Below are 15039 nucleotides of genomic sequence, written 5' to 3'. Positions count from 1 at the left end.
TGTGGTAATTGCTTCATGGATCTTGAAAAGTGAAAGGGTAACCCGTAAGCCTCCTATTCAAAATTTTCAGTGAAGGTACCTAAAAGGTTCTATAATTGGTTTAAATATGTTAAGAGAGTTTTATACTCTTTTAAAGTTTAAAGTTTTATCTTATATTTTACTTTTGAAACATTAAATTTTGATATTTTATTAGATTTGACAATTTTGTATAAAAACTAAATTTTAAATTTCGAAATAGTAAGAACCACTAACATATTTAAACCATGATTAAATTAAGCCTTCTATTATTAAAAGAATTGGTTTAGTTCTTATATTATTAAAAATAATCAAATAAGGTTAAATCAAAATAGAGTTCATATTTACTGTTTAAAAAATATTATTTATTGTTTAACAGGATTAATATTTTTAATTTTTTTGTGGTTCTGAAATGAGCGAATCTAGAAAATTTTTAAGAGGGGCTGAAAATTAATTATAAATTTTTGAGAGGTTAAAAACATAATTTAATCATTTATAATTTCATCATTTTTTAATAGGTTAAAAAGAAGTTTTTATTTTTGGGGGGCAAAGTGTAATTTTACCATATATTATTTTTAGTTTCATTATTTGGGTAACAGAAATAGTAATTTTTTGTTTTTGAGGGACCAAAACCCCCCTTCTTAAATGAGATTTTTTGTATGAAGTTGAAATGCAATTGAAAAAAATTTCAGGATAGTTTTTATAAAAGAATTTTAATTATATTACATTGATTTTATTTGATTCTTTTTAATAGTATACAGAGTAAATTGATTATTTAAAAATAGAGGGATTAACATTACTTCCCAATACTTTGACCAAAATTTTGAAATATAGAATATAAAGACTTCTCCACTTGTCACTGCCTTCACACTTGCGTTCATTTCATCTCCGCAAGCAGACGTTAGTGCCCAGACAAAAACGAAAGGCCATTATATAAGGTTCAAGCACATACTGACCATTAAAGTATTTGTTCTATTTTTTATGTTTAGTGTTGTTTGAACAGTTAACTGTGTATGTATATATATACGTGTGTGTTTTTATGCCGTATATTGTGAAAAGCCTCTGTAATAATGGCTGCCCTCATCATATATTTTCAGCTGTTTTCCATTCTTAATATCGTTTTATTAACATTGCCTACAAGATCAGTTGCCATGGCGTTTGCACCGGCTATCAAAGCAGCTTATTGGCCTTCAGATTCAACTTTCCCACCATCAGCCATAGATACATCCTTGTTTTCTCATATTCACTATGCTTTTCTCATGCCAAGCAACGTCACCTACAAATTCGAAATATCAAATTCAACAGCCCTACTGATGTCAAATTTTACTACCACCCTGGGCCACATGAATCCTCCGCCCGCAACCCTTTTCTCCATCGGCGGTGGCGGTTCCGATTCCCTTCAATTTTCTCGTATGGCTTCAAAGCCAAAGTCACGTAAAGCTTTCATAGCTTCAGCTATGGAGGTGGCACGAAATTTTGGGTTTGATGGGATGGACTTGGACTGGGAATACCCCAACAACCCGAAAGATATGAAGAACTTAGGCCATTTGTTCAAGGAATGGCGACGAGCTATCAAAGTTGAGGCTAAAGCAACATGCCGAGCACCTCTACTTCTCACGGCGGCCGTGTACTTCTCAGTCGAGGTTAACTTTGATGGAGTCTACCGAAAATACCCAGCGAACTCTATGGATAAAAATCTGGATTGGGTTAATGTAATGTGTTTCGATTATCATGGAGGATGGAACACTTCAGTGACAGGAGCTCATGCAGCGCTTTATGACTCGAGCAGTAATGTGACTACGAGTTATGGGCTTAGATCATGGATCAAAGCTGAGGTGGCTAGAAGCAAGCTAGTTATGGGATTGCCACTTTATGGAAGAAGTTGGCAACTAAAGGACCCAAGTTTTCATGAGATTGGATCAGCCGCTGTTGCAGTAGGGCCAGGAGATAATGGAACAATGACATTTCTGGAGATAGAGGAGTTCAATAAGAAGAACGGTGCCATTGTAGTACATGACATGGACAGTGTCTCGACATATTCTTATGTTGGTTCATCTTGGGTTGGATATGATGATGATATAACAGCGACGTTGAAGATTGGGTTTGCACAAGCACTTGGAATTCGTGGCTATTTCTTTTGGGCTCTAGGCTCTGATAGTGAGTGGAAAATCTCTAAACAAGGTAACAATAAAGTTGGAACATTTTTTACTCTTCTTATTCTGATTTAGTTAATTAACAATTTAGTGTTCTTTGGTTGATGTTTTTGCAGCTTCAAGAGCGTGGATTCTTGGTGAATGAAGATTGAAGCTTCCTTGGTCTCTTTAGTACTACCAGAATGAAACTGTTGTGATAAACAAAACATGGTTTAAAACTATATATTAATATATCCTTCATTGAGTAACAAATCTTTTTCTTTTCTTTATTTTTTTTTTTGCTTAAAATAACAAACTGTAAAAAGGAAAAAGGAACTATTAATGAATGCAGAATGTATAAACCATCGGAGGACAACAAAATTGCAGCTTTAACCAGAGAAAAAGGTTCAGTAAAATCAGTTTAATCAGTTATGATATGAGCCAAGCTCCAAGGTTGCTGTGGTTAGGTTTTCCACAAGGTCTTGTCCTGTCGACAAATTAATCAAAATGAAAATTTTATAGTTCTTTAATACATTCAAGGGCATAACATCTAAGGGACACACAGAGAAAGCATTTACCATATGAAATCAGCAATCTGCAAGACATACAAAAAATGGCAACACTAGCTATGCTTTTCTCTCATCCATTCAACATAATTATCAAGGATCAAGGGCCAAGCTTGGGTTGCATCATAGTTTTCAAGATCTGGAAAGCTAATCTGTTCTAGCAAAGATTCAAAGTTATTATAGATGCCTCAAGGTTGCTTGAGGAAAAAGAAAATTATGATAATAAAAGAAACTAATGCCTTTTCATCAAATATCAAGTACATACGTCAAGCATGTGAAATCTAGCATGTATTATTCATATTTTTACATGTCATTTTCTTTTCTTAGTTTTTCTTCATTCTGGCAGCCAACACTGACTTCCAATGCAGATGGAAAGAAACTTTATGGTATTGAGTTATGGCGGCAAATGGGAAAATAAAATTAGCAAACTTGTACATTTCCAAAAGGTTTACCTCCTTGCAAAAACGTAGAAAATTTATCCACTGGTCTGAATTTATTACTTTGTAATCATTCTGGACCTAGAAAATCAAGTCCAAATATCATAAGCACGCATGGAATATATGCTCCAATAAAAAACAGTGCATCTAATTATCATTTCCTTTGCTAAAAATTAAAGAATAACAGCCTCAAACAAAATTGGCTGCCTACCTTCAAATATTCAATTAGTGAATCAATCTGAGGACGAAATTGAACCCCTAGAACAAGATTCAACAATTCACAGATGCTTTCTATGTCCACACTCTTTTGCTTCTCCTCTGGGGAAGAGGATAAGTGTTAGCTTTTTATTAAAAACTAATCCTAGAAAAGTGAATCTGTGCACTGAGGAAAAAAAAGGCTGCTTTCATTCAATTAATAGGAACCTGTCAAACAGTATCGAAATGCATAGGTATAGAAATCCTCATAATTGGATGGCTTCTCCACCTATTTTTCAGATATATAAAAGATCAAATCAGTACTACAACTAAATTGCTTACTTCAGAAGGAAAATGGAGATATCCTAGTTAGGAAATCAATCTATCTAGGGTTCTATTTTCTATTTATGAGTCGAGGGCTCCATTTCCTACATCAACTTTTCTATCAGAAAATGACTTTACAATGATTGTAATAGCCATTGCAACATACCTCTTTCTCCAAATCAGAGAGCGCCTTCTTTAGTTTGCTAAGTGAATCAACCCCCAATGCTTTAAGGCCTGTTTGCCACTCATCCTGGTTCAGTGCAAGTAAAAAAAAAAAAAAGAAATGGCTCATCTAATGTCAGTTCACTTTTTCTATTAAGGCATCTGTTGAATGTAGCGAGTCATATAAGTAGTTCTTCTGCTTACCTGGGTAAAATAGCCCTGCTTTTCAGCTTTTAGTTTCCTGAGATATCCAGAACACATTTGTTAGAAGAAACTCTCACCAAACATTAGGCCCAGTCATGGTCCACAGAATAGAACATACCAAGCGAGCATCAATATCCTGACATCAGTGTAGTCCACTCCTAGATCTGAACAGAGTGCTTCAATACCTTCTGGACTGCTCAAGCAAACTAAGGGTATTAAAAAAAAGATATGTATGTAATTCTGTAAAGAAAATCATTCTTTGTGCATCCATGGGACTTGTCTTCAATTGTTTCATACAAATTAGGTTTGCATCTGTGTGACCTCACATCAAACTAATCAGACAAAAGGAAGTCCTAAGCATTTGTCGGTAAGTACCTTGATATGAAATATAACTCTATGTATCATGCAATAACATATGAGACATTATGTTCAAACAACAATTATGAATAATGTAATTCCTTTAAGAACCAAAAGCTGAGAGAGATGCTTGACCTTGAAAAATGATAGCAGCATGATTTGGATAAGTATAATAATTTTATTTGACATTTTCTTTTGTATTTATAAATAATTACACCAATTGATCATTGAGCAAGAGCAAGAAGTTCATATCACCATATCAGTAACTCTAAAAATATAAAAGAATGCAGACAATATGTACTTACTCAATCATGCCCAAGGAACTATTTGCATATGTATTGAACAAGCGATCTATTTTTTCCAGCCCCTTTATTTTAGCTTTACTTGAGACTGAAACAAAGAGTAGCATTATCTAATAAGAATACCGGGCACCTCACAAGAAAAACCCGAAAACTTAGTCGATTAAATATTAGGGGACTATCATTACCATTACTGTATCCACTAACATTCAAGTCAGATAGCAATTTGAATGCCGGTTCATGTCATTTTCAGAAGCAAACGTCATGCAATTAATTCTCTATAAAAATTATCAATATTCTACGTATCAACCTTCTCAGAATGCCACTTCAGTTATTATTAAACCCTATAAGGCTATTCACACACCAGTTAGGGGACCGAAAAGACACGAATCCTACTGACAACAGGAAAACGAGTCCAAGTTGGGCTCATTACATGGAGAACCATCATGAACAAAAAGCAAAATCCTTTTCAATAGTTTGAACCTATGTCTTCCTCACTCCTAGCATTAACTTTCAGCTCTAATGCTAAAAGGCCCTATTTTTTATCTCCCTCATACGCTATTTTTCCCTAACTTGCTGTGAAAAAGAACCTGTAATATTAATTATAATATTGATAAATCCCAGGAGATATGTTCAATAATTCAATCAAAGAACGAATCAGATTTATATGGCCATCGATTGATTTAGACTGTATCCTAAGAAGCTTCCTAGCCTAAAAAAGGAGAAGATTTAACAGAAGATGATTAAAATATAGTTAGTGCACAATTCTTCAATTTAACGTATTCTCTTTTCCCGCGGTTTCTGAGAAGCTAATCTGAGTGAAGCAGTCGTCATTCACACACCGACAAACCAAAATAAAATAAAAGAGAGTAAATAACAATGATTACTGTTAAGAAATAATCGGGTATTGTACGATTTTCGCTTAAATTCTTTTACTTTCATTGATCTTTTTCCCGCGCTTTCTCGGTTACCAAACAATAAAACACATAAAAATCACTTTTTTTAAGGGAAAAAATAAAATAAGAAAAGGAGAGGGATGTACCAGAACGACCGTCGGATGATGTGACGGATGAGGAATTGGGTGGGGCAGATTTACGCTTAGATGCGCGGGGAGGCATTGGTGACAAAAGAGATCGGACTGAAGCCAATGATGGAACAACCACAGCCACTCGATTTGATGACCAATGACCAATTGACTGAAGAGGAAAAAGAAACCCAGAACCCTAGATCCAATGATATTTAGAGAGAGGCAGCGAGACTGTACTAACACAACAGACTAACACAAGATAGAGATAGAGATATAATTGGAGTAGCTTTTGAGATAGAAAGAGATTAATCAGTAGTATTTAAAGATCGAAATAGAGAGGCTTTTGCACGCGCCACGCAACTATCCGCTGCGAGTGGAGGTTAAGTTTTTGAACTTCGGAGAAAGGAAATTACTATTTAGTAATTAGAATGTTTTTTATTAAATACCAATTGGGAAGGACTGAAATATTCTAAATCTTGTACTGTATATTTAATGGAGTGATAAATTATTTTAAGGACTTTTTTATATAACTATTTAATTAAAAAATATACATCAATAAATAATTTAAAATTTATAAAAATTAAAAAATATAAAAATAACACAGAATACATGAAAAATGTGACGTGGACTTTTGTACGCCACGCGAGTATTTGCTACATGCAATAAGTCATGTTCAATTTTTTCTTTTATAATTGAGGTTGAAGAATCTTATTTTCTACACTAATAAATATTTAATTTTACTTTATTAAAAAATATAAATTATCCATTTATAAAAAATAAAATATTTAAATGATTATATTTATCTTTCGTCCAAAGCTATAAAAAAATATAATATATTATATTAATAAGATTAAAATTAAAAAAAATAATTTTAAAAAATAATATTTACTTTTATCAAACAACCATATTCAATACATGTATTTATTAATTTACCAAACAACTTTTCAATATAAATTCAACTCATATAAAATTTAATAGTAAAAATTTAATACTTAATTTTTCTGCACTTAAAATTTTAATTTCAATTATTATTATTTAAAATACTTACTTTTTAAATTATTAAACATTGAATTAAATGAGTAATTCAGCCTTTAAATTACGCTACCCTCAACAACGAATATTGAATTTTTTTTTTAATTTTTCATCTACCATTGATCTTCAGCCTTTAAATTAGTGTATAATTTTATTCCCCAACTAGGTCTCAAATAAAAATAATGTATATTTTTAAAAAGAGTTATTAAATGAATACGTATATAAATTTTCTTGAATTAATATAAAGATGAAAATAAAATTCACAATTAAGAAAAACTAAAATGAAAATTGGAGAGGGCCCAAACGATGAAGAGAAGTGATCCACTGGAGCGCAAATCCCAGAATCAATTGGTCCAAAAGTCATAAAAAAGTCAACATTCCCAAATTCATAGTCCACGTATGGCCCAACAAGGTAAACCCTAGAAATCCCAGATTCAGTACAAAATTGTTAGGTTTTTCACGCTTCCTGTTTTTAAAGTCTCACCCAGCAGCTTGAGAACTTTAGTGCCGCATCCCTCTCAACAGCTGAAGTGCCGAAAATGGTAATCGCGCTCCCCCCTACCTTCCTTTCTTCCTTACGTTAGAAAATAGTTGTGCTATTCATTTTTAAGCTTTAATAGCTGTGGTTCTTGCTTTCATTTTCCCTTTGCAAAAATGTTTGGTTATATATATATATCTGTATGTGCAAAGAACAGTTGAGTCTCAATTTTGAAAGGTTTAATTTGACAGCCTTCGCACAAGACCTTCATGATCAAGAAGAAGCTGGCCAAGAAGATGAGGCAAAACAGGCCCATTCCTTACTGGATCCGAATGCGCACCGACAACACCATTAGGTCTATATTTGCTTCATTTTTTTTGCTCAAACATGCTTACAAGTTTTTGTTTTTGTCTCACTTTTAAGGTTTATTCAGATTATTTATTGATTTTTTTTTTCAATTTTTTTTTGATTGAAGGTACAATGCTAAGCGTAGGCACTGGCGCCGTACCAAGCTAGGGTTCTAAGTTCGATGGGCTTATTTGTTTCCAGTATTTTCTTTAAGTTTTCTAAGTTTATTTTCGGACTTATTTTATTTGGGATTTAATATTGGGAACCATCGAGAATCTTTGTATTAGGGATTTTGATGAGATTGTTAGTGGCTTCGTTTTAGTTTGATTTTATATTATCTCATCTTAATGTGAGTGCATGGTATTGAACTTTCCTTTGGTAATTGCTTTAATTTACCTTATATGTTAAACAATTCTCACCTGCATGATAGCTATGTGCTTGAGGGTGGCTTTATCAAATTTATTACTTTATTTTAACTGAACCATTGTGGTATTATGAACTAATGATCTTGAAATGGTTAGGTAATATTGTTTTTCTTTAAGGCAGAATTTTGAGTGACATGGCTTGTTGTATTGAGTTCTAGAGAGCAGTGTTGATCATATCACATGCTAGCGAAAAAATCTGTTGGTGGTAAGATTAACTATTAGAGACAATATATAGGGTAGATTTGTAATGACCTGACCCAGCCTACTGAGCTGTGTTGTGAGATGCAAACCAAAATTGTCCTTTTGGGCGCCCACAGCTCTCTTGGGGAGTTTGAGGATTTGTAAGCGAATATGAAGGTAATAAAACCTTGAGGGATTCGTGGGTACGAAAGAGGATAATTTTGGTTTTTGTCTCATGATGTGGTTAAGCGGGTTGGGTCTGGTCATGACAAGACACAAGACTTTAGTTTAGAAAGGAAGAGATTTATGCCTTGTATGCATTGTTGTTTCTAGACGGGGAGATCATTTAGGTAATTTGACAAGGAAAATGATTTTGAGGGAATCATTTGATTAGGGAAGGTTTAACGTTAATATGGTCTGCAGGTGTTGTGGAAATGAAGAGTTTATAAACTAGTGTACAAGGCAACAAGTAATGAATTGGAACTACGGAGATGGGTTGTAATGGTCTTTACATGTGCCGTTTATGATGGTTACAGTCGATTGATGGCTTGTGTGTTTATGATGTTTTTGAGGAACAGAGTGCACTTTTATGGAAGGAAAAGTAATTTTTACATGATGAGCTTGGTTACCAATGTAAATACTTGAATTGGAGTTATGATAACTGGATGTAATAATACTTGAATTGCACTTCTATGGAAGGAAAAGTAATTTATTCGTCTGCTTAAATGGGTCGTATGGAAAAGATTTGTCCGCTACCCAGCTTCCTGCTAAGTGTGAGCACCAGCGCATGTGCCCTTGTTTACGAAGCATTTTCAAGTTTGCTGAATCAAAATTTCGAGCTTGACAATGATGGATCAGTGGAGTGGAATGTGCGGTTGAAGTTATTAAAATCAAGATGTCAGGAATGGTAGGATTGTTATTCTATAGCAGGCTTCTAGCCATATCGGTTATCATTTTCACAACAATGAAATATCAACTAATAAGGATGAAATTTTGACCTGTCTCTATTCAATTATCCGAATATCGTAATTTTGGCGTGCATGAGCCATCTGTTCGGCTTGGTTTGATCTTAATTGATTCGACCTGCGTTTTGGATAAAATTTTAATAATTAAAATTTGTATTTGTATTTACATTTAGTTAAAGTTAAACTACACAAAATCACTAAACTATTTTGATTATTCAATTTCAAAAAATTACGAAATGGTCATTGAATTATTTGAAAGTTTTTATTTAAGTTGCTGGGTTATTAAAATTAATGTTATATGGCTTTTTTTTATTCGCATATCATTTGAAAGCTTTCTTCTCCTTTTTTATAATAAATTTTTTTCATAAAATAATTTTGAATATCATGAATCTATGAATTGAAATTCAAATAGCTCTCTTTCTCGATTTTTGACACAGGTCTTCGATGGGTACTCACCTATCATACTAATTGTTGAATCATTGCTTAGAGCTCGTTAGTCGGATTTAGAAAAAAAAATTTAACCGCTTAATGACTTAAATAAAAACTTTTGAATAGTTTAGGGACTTGAATAAATTTTTTTGAATAATTTAATCATCATTTTGTAATTTTTTGAAATTGAATGAGTGATCCAAATGTAAACTTACTAATAGTTTAATGACAAAGTGTATAGTTTATCCAAATTGGATTGTGGTCTGACCGGATCCGTACTCCTCTAACTAGAGACAAGATGCAAAGAGTAAACCCTCCATTCAGTTCTGCTAAAAATATTTGCGCTGAATTCAGTGTTTCTTTCCAGTTTAGTGGGCAGTCAGCAGAACCCTATAAAAAGCAAAACATCGGTTTTAACTTCTAAGCTAGTTCTGACTTTGAAAAGGAATTTGGGAGGGTGGCAATTTTCTACGACACAAACCTTTGTTCAAAACTGCATGGACAAGTTATTTCTTTAATATAAAAGGCTGTTGGGTGATGTGATGAAACAGTTCATGCAAACTAGAAACAGCGCAATTTATGGCAAACCACACAGCCTCCAAAGAAACTAGTCCAAAATTCAATGTCGTTACTGTCTCCCTCTCTCATTTGCTTTCGAAGCTCGGGTTAATTATATAAACACTAGTTCATTCAAGCCAAAATAACACTTCCAATAATAACTAAGCTCATCATCTCATTGCCAATGGCTTCCAATGGCTTCCAATGGTGATATCTCTTTGGAGCAGATCAAGAACGAGACTGTTGATCTTGTAGGCATTTTGGATTCCATTCTTATTCGTTTTCATGTTGCTTTTTTTAGAAAGAATAGATACTAAATTACAGTACTTTGTGTTTGCTTTTATTAGGAGAGAATCCCTGTGGAGGAGGTTTTTCAGCAGCTGAAATGTACAAGAGAGGGTTTGACATCAGCAGAAGGAGAGAAAAGGCTCCAAATCTTTGGCCCTAACAAGCTTGAAGAGAAAGAAGAGAGCAAATTTCTTAAGTTCTTGGGCTTTATGTGGAATCCTCTGTCTTGGGTGATGGAGGCTGCTGCTATTATGGCCATTGTTTTGGCCAATGGAGGTGGCAAGCCTCCAGACTGGCCTGACTTTATCGGTATCGTTTCCTTGCTTTTCATCAATTCAACCATCAGTTTCATCGAGGAAAATAATGCTGGCAATGCCGCAGCTGCTTTGATGGCTGGTCTTGCACCCAAAACTAAGGTATATTTTGTTTGCTGATCCATACATGTATGTCTATTGCTTGTCTGGAGTTCCTTTTCTAGGTTCCATCAACTTCATGGTTCACTTTGTAGGTGTTGAGAGATGGCAAATGGGGTGAGCAAGAAGCTGCAACTCTGGTACCAGGAGATGTAATTAATGTTAAGTTGGGAGACATCATCCCGGCGGATGCTCGTCTTTTGGAAGGCGATGCACTCAAGATTGATCAATCGGCCCTAACTGGTGAGTCCCTGCCTGTTACCAAGAATCCAGGTGATGAGGTCTTCTCGGGATCCACCTGCAAACAAGGTGAGATCGAGGCTGTTGTCATTGCCACTGGTGTCCATACCTTCTTTGGCAAGGCTGCTCACCTTGTTGACAATACCAACAATGTTGGTCACTTCCAAAAGGTACCTTAATCATGGTTGTTTAGGTATTATGATGTAAATCCATCATGTTTGGATTATTTAATAACCCACTGCTTATTGGTACAGGTATTGGTAGCCATTGGTAACTTCTGTATCTGCTCGATTGCTGTGGGAATGCTCATTGAGATCCTGGTGATGTACCTGATCCAGCACAGGAGGTACAGAGACGGTATTGACAACCTTTTGGTGCTTCTCATCGGAGGAATTCCAATAGCCATGCCCACAGTCTTGTCTGTGACAATGGCTATTGGGTCTCACAGCTTGTCACAACAAGGAGCCATCACCAAGAGGATGACTGCCATTGAAGAAATGGCAGGGATGGATGTTTTGTGCAGCGATAAGACCGGGACTCTCACCCTCAACAAGCTACCAGTAGACAAGAGTCTCATTGAGGTAAGTTATTAGCATTTTTCCTATCTTTCTAACATGGTTTCATGAGCATGAAGTCGGTATTTGTATCCGCAGGTGTTTGTAAGTGACATGGATGCAGACGCCCTTGTACTGATTGCTGCAAGGGCTTCCAGGGTTGAAAACCAGGATGCCATTGATGCTTCGATTGTTGGGATGTTGGGAGACCCCAAAGAGGTATCTGATACAATTCACATTTCCATTCATACCACCTGTAATATCTCTGCCATTGCATGTGTTACTGATTTTGCTGCTTATGAAACTATAGGCAAGGGCCGGAATCACTGAGGTACACTTCTTACCATTCAATCCCGTGGATAAGCGCACAGCTATCACCTACATTGACAGAAATGGTGAGTGGCATCGTTGTAGCAAGGGTGCTCCTGAGCAGGTAAGATAGTACATCAACTGAATTGCCATTGTAGTTCATTTCTAATCTTCAGAGTAATCACCGGTTACACAAGTTTGGCTCCTGAATTCAAAATCTTATCATGTGGGTTGGTACCAGATCATTGAGCTATGTGAGCTCACCGGTGGCTTGAGGCAAAAGGCGCATCATGTCATTGACAGTTTTGCTGACCGTGGCCTTCGGTCCTTGGGAGTTGCTAGACAGGTGGATGACCCTAAAACTAAATGATTTCATCATGAATATGTATATTAAGATCAACCACTTCTCTAACTAATTTATTTGGTCTTTGCACAGACAATTCCAGAGAAAAAAAAGGAGTGTGCTGGAGGACCATGGGAGTTCGTGGGCCTTTTGCCTCTTTTTGATCCCCCAAGGCACGATAGTGCCGAGACTATTCGACAGGCTCTTGACCTTGGTGTCAATGTTAAGATGATCACAGGTGACCAGCTTGCCATCGGAAAAGAGACGAGTCACAGACTTGGAATGGGGACGAACATGTATCCTTCTTCCTCCCTCCTTGGCCAGTGTAAGGATGAGGCTATTGCTACCATTCCCGTCGATGAGCTCATTGAGACAGCTGATGGATTTGCCGGAGTCGTCCCTGGTAATTGAATAATCATCTTAAGTCTAAAAAATAAAAAGAACCAACTATATTCATAGTAGATTTAATGTTTTTGTAAGGTCAATTACTTAATTACTTACAATTTGTTGTGTGCAGAGCACAAGTACGAGATTGTTAAAAGGCTCCAAGAATTGAATCACATATGTGGCATGACAGGAGATGGTGTCAACGATGCCCCAGCACTTAAGAAGGCGGATATTGGTATTGCAGTGGCTGATGCAACTGATGCTGCGAGGAGTGCCTCGGACATAGTCTTGACCGAGCCAGGATTGAGTGTGATCGTGAGCGCGGTTTTGACCAGCAGAGCCATCTTCCAGAGGATGAAGAACTACACAATCTATGCCGTTTCCATTACAATCCGTATCGTAATGGGATTCATGCTGATTGCTCTCATCTGGGAGTTTGACTTCTCACCATTCATGGTGTTGATCATTGCCATCCTCAATGATGGAACCATCATGACTATCTCCAAGGACAGGGTCAAACCATCTCCTACACCCGACTCGTGGAAGTTGAAGGAAATCTTCATCACTGGGGTCGTCCTCGGGGCTTACATGGCGATTGTGAGCGTGATATTTTTCTGGCTGGTCCACGACACGCTGTTCTTCACTGTAAGTGAATCACACTGACCAAAAAAATCAACCAAACCAAGAGGGGAAAACGAAAAAGACAAAATGTGAACATTTTCTTCCATATTTGCAGGAGAAGTTTGGAGTGAAACCGATAAACGAAAACGCAAATGAGTTAACTTCAGCTCTCTACCTTCAAGTGAGTATCATCAGTCAAGCACTCATATTCGTGACAAGGTCAAGGAGCTGGTCCTTTGTTGAACTCCCTGGTCTCTTGCTTCTTGGAGCCTTCCTCGCAGCGCAGTTGGTCAGCATAATATGATGTTATATTTCCAAATTTCAGTTTTATGCATTGTTTATGTATAATTAAAGATAAGTTGAATGTTAAAACAAGTGTTTGTTACTTGTTGAACAAGGTGGCTACTTGTATTGCGGTGTATGCAAACTGGGGGTTTGCCAGGATCGAAGGCATTGGATGGGAATGGGCAGGTGTTATTTGGTTATTTAGCGTTATTACATACATCCCTCTTGATATCCTCAAGTTCATCATCCGCTACTCTTTGACCGGCAAAGCCTGGGACAATCTGCTTCAGAAAAAGGTCAACCACATTTTCTTTGTTAAGACATTAATTTCCTTCCTTTTTCTTTTCTTTTTTTTTTTAATTTTGATTTTGACTAAATTCCTTTTTCTGGTTTAACAAATTAAGGCCGCATTCACAACAAAGAAGAATTATGGAAAGGAAACGAGGGAGGCACAATGGGCAGCAGATCAACGTACCCTTCACGGCCTTTCACCCCCAGAAACCAGCTGGACCAATGAGAAGGACCACCACGAGTTGTCAGAAATAGCTGAGCAGGCTAAGAAGCGTGCTGAGATTGCAAGGTAATTTCCTTAAACAATCACCATTGTTTAGAAGCATGCAAGCTTTTGTTTATTTTCTTTCTAAAACTATACGCACAAATTAATTAAGTTTGGCTTTGATTTTGGAAGGCTGAGGGAGCTCCACACACTCAAGGGTCATGTTGAATCAGTGGTGAAGTTGAAGGGGATAGACATTGATACAATCCAACAACACTACACTGTATAATGCAAGGCTTAAACAAAATTATTACATTGGCAGAATGCCATTTTCACCTGAAAAAAGGTCGTGGGAATAGTTACCGTTGTTGAGTGCCATTTCAAAAATGTGAAATAAAGAAAGGGAATGTTAAGTAGTATGATTATGATATTTATTGGATACCTACAATCTTTGACTTTTCAAAGATGAATAGTGGCAGAAAGTTGGCACCGAAAGTAGAAAGTAAGATTAGTTGGCATGGGATAATTGCAATTTTGGTCCCTAATTGTACAGGGACATTGCAAGTTGATCCTTAAACCTCAACTATAAATAGGCCTAACCATTTCTTACTTTCTTCATCCCACACTTGCAATTCTCTACTTAAGGCAATTGTTTTCTCTCCCTATTTGTAAACTTTCACTTGTATTTTTGGAGTGAAATATATTTGGTAGTGCCCGAGGACGTAGGCAAAATTTGCTGAACATCGTTAAAATTCTAGTGTTCTTTATTTTTTGTTCTGCATGTTTTGCAAGTGTCATTGTAGTGATTTATTGTGCTATTAAATTACGATAGAGGGATATTCTGGCTAGGAAAGATCTGGTATGTAAGCGATCCTCGTGATCCACCTCTCTTTCCTGGGAATTGAACTTAGTGTGATTTTTCAGTACAATAATTTTACTCTTTCATACGCTTCCGCAAAACAATTGGTAC

General features: G+C 36.1%; 3 protein-coding genes and 1 pseudogene across 5 annotated transcripts; 3 read left to right on the top strand and 1 right to left on the bottom strand.

Annotated features, from left to right (window-relative positions):
* Positions 1 to 868: 868 nt before the first annotated feature.
* Positions 869 to 2420, top strand: LOC107906925 (class V chitinase CHIT5b). The gene is made up of 2 exons (XM_016834077.2): positions 869 to 2196; positions 2285 to 2420. The coding sequence occupies exons 1-2, from the start codon at positions 1086 to 1088 to the stop codon at positions 2311 to 2313; spliced, it is 1140 nt and encodes a 379-aa protein (XP_016689566.1). The 5' UTR covers positions 869 to 1085; the 3' UTR covers positions 2314 to 2420.
* Positions 2421 to 2516: 96 nt separating this feature from the next.
* Positions 2517 to 6022, bottom strand: LOC107906926 (DCN1-like protein 4). 3 transcript variants are annotated; one of them, XM_016834079.2, is made up of 10 exons: positions 5734 to 6021; positions 4698 to 4782; positions 4154 to 4228; positions 4036 to 4072; positions 3836 to 3919; positions 3574 to 3634; positions 3362 to 3468; positions 3166 to 3231; positions 2726 to 2865; positions 2517 to 2634 (listed from the first exon to the last, which is right to left on the bottom strand). In XM_016834079.2, the coding sequence occupies exons 1-9, from the start codon at positions 5807 to 5809 to the stop codon at positions 2770 to 2772; spliced, it is 687 nt and encodes a 228-aa protein (XP_016689568.2). In that variant the 5' UTR covers positions 5810 to 6021; the 3' UTR covers positions 2517 to 2634; positions 2726 to 2769. The 3 variants fall into 3 exon arrangements, with proteins under 3 accessions (XP_016689568.2, XP_040949134.1, XP_016689567.2); XM_041093200.1 differs by having other exon boundaries at positions 2517 to 2865; positions 5734 to 6020; XM_016834078.2 differs by having other exon boundaries at positions 2517 to 3231; positions 5734 to 6022.
* Positions 6023 to 7132: 1110 nt separating this feature from the next.
* LOC107906927 (60S ribosomal protein L39-3) lies at positions 7133 to 7929 on the top strand. Its single transcript, XM_016834080.2, has 3 exons — positions 7133 to 7292; positions 7480 to 7583; positions 7704 to 7929. The coding sequence occupies exons 1-3, from the start codon at positions 7290 to 7292 to the stop codon at positions 7750 to 7752; spliced, it is 156 nt and encodes a 51-aa protein (XP_016689569.1). The 5' UTR covers positions 7133 to 7289; the 3' UTR covers positions 7753 to 7929.
* A 2398-nt stretch (positions 7930 to 10327) lies between these two features.
* On the top strand, positions 10328 to 14503 carry LOC107940855 (ATPase 8, plasma membrane-type-like; annotated as a pseudogene).
* The last annotated feature ends 536 nt before the right edge of the window (positions 14504 to 15039 follow it).

This window comes from Gossypium hirsutum, chromosome D05, assembly GCF_007990345.1.
Source record: "Gossypium hirsutum isolate 1008001.06 chromosome D05, Gossypium_hirsutum_v2.1, whole genome shotgun sequence".
NCBI lineage: Eukaryota > Viridiplantae > Streptophyta > Magnoliopsida > Malvales > Malvaceae > Gossypium > Gossypium hirsutum.
Note: the sequence above shows the minus strand (reverse complement) of the source record. Positions and strands in the feature narration are given on the sequence as shown.

Bases quoted from the DNA above. Each gene is read 5' to 3' on its own strand.
- LOC107906925 (XM_016834077.2), top strand. From the start codon at position 1,086: ATGGCTGCCCTCATCATATATTTTCAGCTGTTTTCCATTCTTAATATC. The intron at 2,197-2,284 runs GTAACAATAAAG...ATGTTTTTGCAG, and splicing joins GTGGAAAATCTCTAAACAAG to CTTCAAGAGCGTGGATTCTT.
- LOC107906926 (XM_016834078.2), bottom strand. From the start codon at position 5,809: ATGCCTCCCCGCGCATCTAAGCGTAAATCTGCCCCACCCAATTCCTCA. The intron at 4,073-4,153 runs GTATGTTCTATT...TGGATATCTCAG, and splicing joins AGGATATTGATGCTCGCTTG to GAAACTAAAAGCTGAAAAGC. The intron at 3,920-4,035 runs GTAAGCAGAAGA...GCACTGAACCAG, and splicing joins AGCAGGGCTATTTTACCCAG to GATGAGTGGCAAACAGGCCT.
- LOC107906927 (XM_016834080.2), top strand. The intron at 7,584-7,703 runs GTCTATATTTGC...TTTTGATTGAAG, and splicing joins CGCACCGACAACACCATTAG to GTACAATGCTAAGCGTAGGC.